The sequence below is a fragment of the Perognathus longimembris genome, chromosome 13 (assembly GCF_023159225.1).
Source record: "Perognathus longimembris pacificus isolate PPM17 chromosome 13, ASM2315922v1, whole genome shotgun sequence".
Lineage (NCBI taxonomy): Eukaryota > Metazoa > Chordata > Mammalia > Rodentia > Heteromyidae > Perognathus > Perognathus longimembris.
The window spans coordinates 50,195,286-50,200,317 of NC_063173.1; the positions used below are offsets into that span (position 1 = coordinate 50,195,286).

The 5,032-nt window shown below is 32.9% G+C and overlaps 1 protein-coding gene across 1 annotated transcript; it reads left to right on the forward strand.

Moving 5' to 3' along the window:
• Positions 1–2,993: 2,993 nt before the first annotated feature.
• Positions 2,994–3,917, forward strand: LOC125361888 (olfactory receptor 4C11-like). Its single transcript, XM_048360496.1, has one exon. It carries the CDS (start codon positions 2,994–2,996, stop codon positions 3,915–3,917), a length of 924 nt encoding a protein of 307 aa, XP_048216453.1.
• Positions 3,918–5,032: the final 1,115 nt, after the last annotated feature.

Sequence of the window (5,032 nt, forward strand, 5' to 3'; positions counted from 1 at the left end):
AACTTTTCATAAGCTCTTAGCAAAGCTAGTGATATTGCATTGACGGTTCTTATTTTATAATTGCATGCTTTTGATTGGATTCACATCACAATGAAAATCTGGTTGAGGAGTGCATTCCATCTAACATGAGAAAGTAGATGTAAAAGCTATGCAAAGTAGCTCCTGAAACTCATGGCCTTGCTAGGTAAGGATTCTGATCGATAAGGATAATAGAGAGAATAAAATAGAAATAATATTCTTCTTAGGGGCATCCAAAAGCTGTTCCATGGGATAATGATGTTGTCATGTATATAAACAGGAGGCAACCATCTTTCCTCTACAGCAGTTGGGCATAGAATAGTATGGGACATAATTGGCAAGGAACAATGGCAAGTTTCTTAATTCTGTGATGTTGCTACATGCCACTCGCTATAACATTCTTTTGTTTAAAAGTCACATAGAGAAAAAATTATGTATACTTCACAATTGTGTTAGTAGGGCTGTCTACATTTCCCTATCCATAAGCTATGAAGAGGCAAATGTATAAATATTGAGAGATTTTTTCAGTCAATTTATTGATACATCCAATTTTAGATAATTATCTGTATGTAGTTGTACAAAGGAGTTGCCATTTAACAAAGCAATTTCTGAGTAAAATATATCTCTGTCAATGCTACCCCTTTCTACTGTCTCACCCATCCTTCTGCTACCCATCTGTTTCCTCACTCCTCGTAATTTTGTAGGAAAGACATTGGATTCTCGACTGTATTATTATTTAGTTTGCTAGAACCTTTTCAGAGTCTACACTTGGAGAACAACCAATTCAGCAAGTGAACCTCTAAGATGTTGGCAGTGTGATAGTGAGTTAGTTATTTAAACAGCACTGAATTCCACCACTCATCCTTTCATTCAAACCTCTATTCTATGCTGTCTTAAAAATCTGCCTCCTGTCTTCAGAAAAAGAGAGTTGTGATATACCAAGGTCAATTATAGTCTCCTAAGGTAAAGGCTTTAAAGCTTTATTTTTAATGTACCCTGTCAACAAAAACCGTGCAAATTTTTGTCAATGTGTATTCTAAAACCAGATCAGATCTTTCATGTATATTGCCAATAAAATAGTTTGTTTTTCTCAGAGAATATAGTTATTATATTTTGATATTTACTCTTCTAGATATAATTCATTTATATATGTATGTCTGTGACATATAGACTTTTGGTAATGAATATTTTTATGTAAGCATATAGAATTCAAATCCAACTTATATCATCAAGATAATTGTGTATGCTTCATGTTAATTAATACTTTCATTAAATTAACTAAAATATTTATTTACCATGATAGAATTTGTGATTGATTTCTAACTGTTCTTGCCCTTGAAAGGGATATCTATTTATAATTGTTCCATGAGAGACTGAATCAATGTCTACCTGTACGTGTTGTGTTATAGATTGTGAAATCACTCTGTTTAACATTGAAAACACTCAAAAATTGCACAAAAATATGTGAAGTATGTTTCTCATATATTTGTCAGTACAGTTTGTTAATAAGTAATTAGCCAAAGAATTGCATCTTAATGCAATAGATACAAAAGTCATCTAAGTTGAATTTACATATGTCTATAATTATGCATGAATCAAGCAATTTCTGTATGCTTACTCATTTAGTAAGGGTTTTTTTAATCAGTGTTTTTGCTTTTCTTTTCATTTCAGTGGTTATTATGACTAACCTGTCAAATCTATTTATATTTCAACAAGTTATGCTTTGGTCTGGAATATGTGGTCTAAAATATCTTGTCCTTCTGATTTGCAATTATTAAAATATTTCTGGAAAATAAAATACTTTTTTTGGTATGTAATAAGTACAAATAGTTTTATTTTTATATTTGTCTCTTTGTAGTTGAATTTAGGCCATGGGACACACATGAATGTATGTGGTTGTATTGCATTGACTGTTTCCTCATGACTCATGCTTCCAGAGGCCATTTCCTAACTCTCTGGTGGTAACCTGAGTTTGAAACTGTATTTGGTTTTGCCTATTGTTTTCCAATTAGTGTTGATGTCTATTTATGTGGAACAAATGCTCCTTGAAGAGCTCATACCTATATGGTTTCGAGGTGGATTTACAGGAAATAAATATAGCCATAGAAATGAAATTAAATTTATTCTTATCTAGACAGAAAGAATGAATCATCCTTTACAAAAAGGAAAAATACAAAAAAGAAATACTTCCTTATGTATGTAACTAACCTTTCTGTATATCACCTTGACAATAAGAATAAAAAATAAAAAACATCTTTCTATGGGAAACAAAAACTGAATTTAGGGCATAAAATGTGTACTGTAAAATATGCTCAAAAGAATAATGCTTAAAAGAAGATAAATGCAACCATGAAAGTTTAGAGATAAAAATCATCTCTCCAGATTAATAAAGAGCAAACAAAGAGAAGGAGGAATAAAAAAGAGCTTTTATCTTTTTGTCTGTCTATTTTTGTCTGTCTATCCATCTACCCACCTACTTATCTCTATATATTTTTCCATCCAGTATTGAGAAATGCAAACTCAAATGCTTAATATCACATGTAGGATGGTGGAAATGATAACTATGTAAGTAAGTATTTACATTGCAATGATCAGTTTCAATTATGCTAACCTAATGTTAATAAGTATTTGGTAAGCAAACAAAGCACATCTGACCCCTTAACACTGTATTTCATATCAAATTCCTAAATTAATGTGTACTTTGTTTGAAGAATCATTTTTCTTTCATTATTTTCATATGCAATTAAATAACCATAATCAGTTTATTTTGGGTCTTTATTATTGATAATCATTGAATTTTATTACTGACTTGAATTTTAGGGAAAAAAATTCAAAAAATGGTGACAGCTCATTAAAAGCTTAGTTTCATGACTGAGGATATGTAATTGAGCGCCAACTTTATTTTTCTTCTCATATTTTTTTTTCTCTTTGACAGGTTATTCCTAGCCTGTGATTTTCCAATATTAAATGAAAGAATGCCTCAAAACAGCAGCGTGACTGAGTTTATATTGCTGGGGTTGACACAGGATCCTCTGAAACAGAAATTAGTGGTATTAATTTTCTTAGTTTTCTATGGAGGGACTATCGTGGGAAATACACTTATCATTGTGACCATCACCTTCAGCCCAACACTTGAGAGCCCCATGTACTTCTTCCTGTTCTACTTGTCTCTCTCTGACTCCTGTTTTTCAACAACCATGGCCCCGAGACTCATTGTAGATTCTTTCTCTGCAAAGAAAATCATTTCGTACAATGAATGCATGACCCAAGTTTTTGCACTGCATTTTTTTGGCAGCTTGGAGATCTTCGTCCTTATTTTCATGGCTGCTGATCGCTATGTGGCCATATGTAAGCCCTTGCGCTACCCAACCATTATGAGAAGGCAGGTGTGCCTCATCTCCATTGTGTTTGCCTGGATCGGGTCTTTTGTACATGGCACTACTCAGATTATCCTGCTCTTGAGACTGCCCTTCTGTGGACCCAATTTGATTGACCATTACTGCTGTGATTTGCAGCCCCTAATGAAGCTTGCCTGCATGGACACATACGTGGTCAATCTGCTGTTCGTTTGCAACAGTGGGGCCCTTTGCTCCTGCAGTTTCATTGTTTTGATGATCTCATACATAGTCATCTTGCGCTCACTGAGAAATCACAGTGCAGAAGGGAGGAAGAAAGCCCTCTCCACTTGCACTTCTCACATCATTGTAGCGGTATTATTGTTTGGTCCTTGTATATTCATATATACACGTCCACCAACCACTTTGCCCATAGACAAGATGGTGTCAGTGTTTTATACCATTGGAACACCCTTTCTCAACCCACTTGTGTATACTCTGAGGAATGCAGAAGTGAAGAATGCCATGAGAAAGCTGTGGCATATGAAAAAAATGATTGAGTAAGTGAAGATACCAACTATAATTATGTCAAATCTGTGCTTATGCCAAGCTATCCTATTCAATTTCTGAGGACTGGGGGCAGTCACAGTGAATTTTAACAAAAGGTTAGGAAATAACTTGCATTAATTTATTATTATCTCTTTCAGAAGATTGAATTATTTTAAGATAAAAATTCAATTAATTTTGAGAGACGAGAGTTACCCTAATATACAGATGGTCACAAACATATCCCATAAAAGATAATTAGATAAAGGTCTCATGAACACAAATGAAAAAAGTCCTTCAATAGCATCAGTAAATTCAAGCTATCAGCATTGAAAAAAACCGCACATAAAAATAAATTTAAATTGGCAGATATATGTATAAAACTGGTTTAATATTTTTAAAACTCAAATATAAGTAGTTACTTGTGGTAAATAACAGGACTCAATAATTATATAAAGAAAAATGAAATAAAGTTCTATCAATAATACAAGCTCTTATTGAACTCAGAATAGATGGGTGCTTGGTCAAGAAGTGGCATTAGAATGTGATAAAATAATTTTCATCAAATAGTGCTGGAACAAGTGGAATTCCACACGAAAAAGTAATATATTTTAGAGAGAAACTGAACTCTTTGCAAAAGTTAACTGAATTGTGCCATAGATGTTAATGTAAAATTTTAAATGTGACACCAAAATATAACATCAGAAAAATTCTATATTTCCTTTTGTAGGATTTTGACATCTTAAACAAAACACACAAGGTAAAATGTCTACAAAAGCAATAGTTTGTAAGTTAGATTTCATCACAATTAAAGTGGGTTTTTTTTTTCTGTGAAAATTTGGGAGACTGAACAAAGAAGGTGATTTATTGATTCGAAGTAATATTTGCAGGTGGCTGGTAAAGAACTATTATGGTAAACTATTATGATAAATGCATGAAGAACTCTTGAAGCTCAACGTGAAAGTCATAATCTGATTAAAAAGGCACCAGGCTTTGAATAGATGCCTCATTGAAGAAGAAAAACTGAGGAAAATGGTGTTTAGAGAATCTCAGAAACTGTATCCCTATAGGAAAACTATTTTCCTTTAAAGTGAATTTGCTTTTAGTTGAATGTTTTTAGTAACTGTTTACTC

Excerpts from the sequence above, each read along its gene's own strand:
- LOC125361888 (XM_048360496.1), top strand. The coding sequence starts at position 2,994 with ATGCCTCAAAACAGCAGCGTGACTGAGTTTATATTGCTGGGGTTGACA.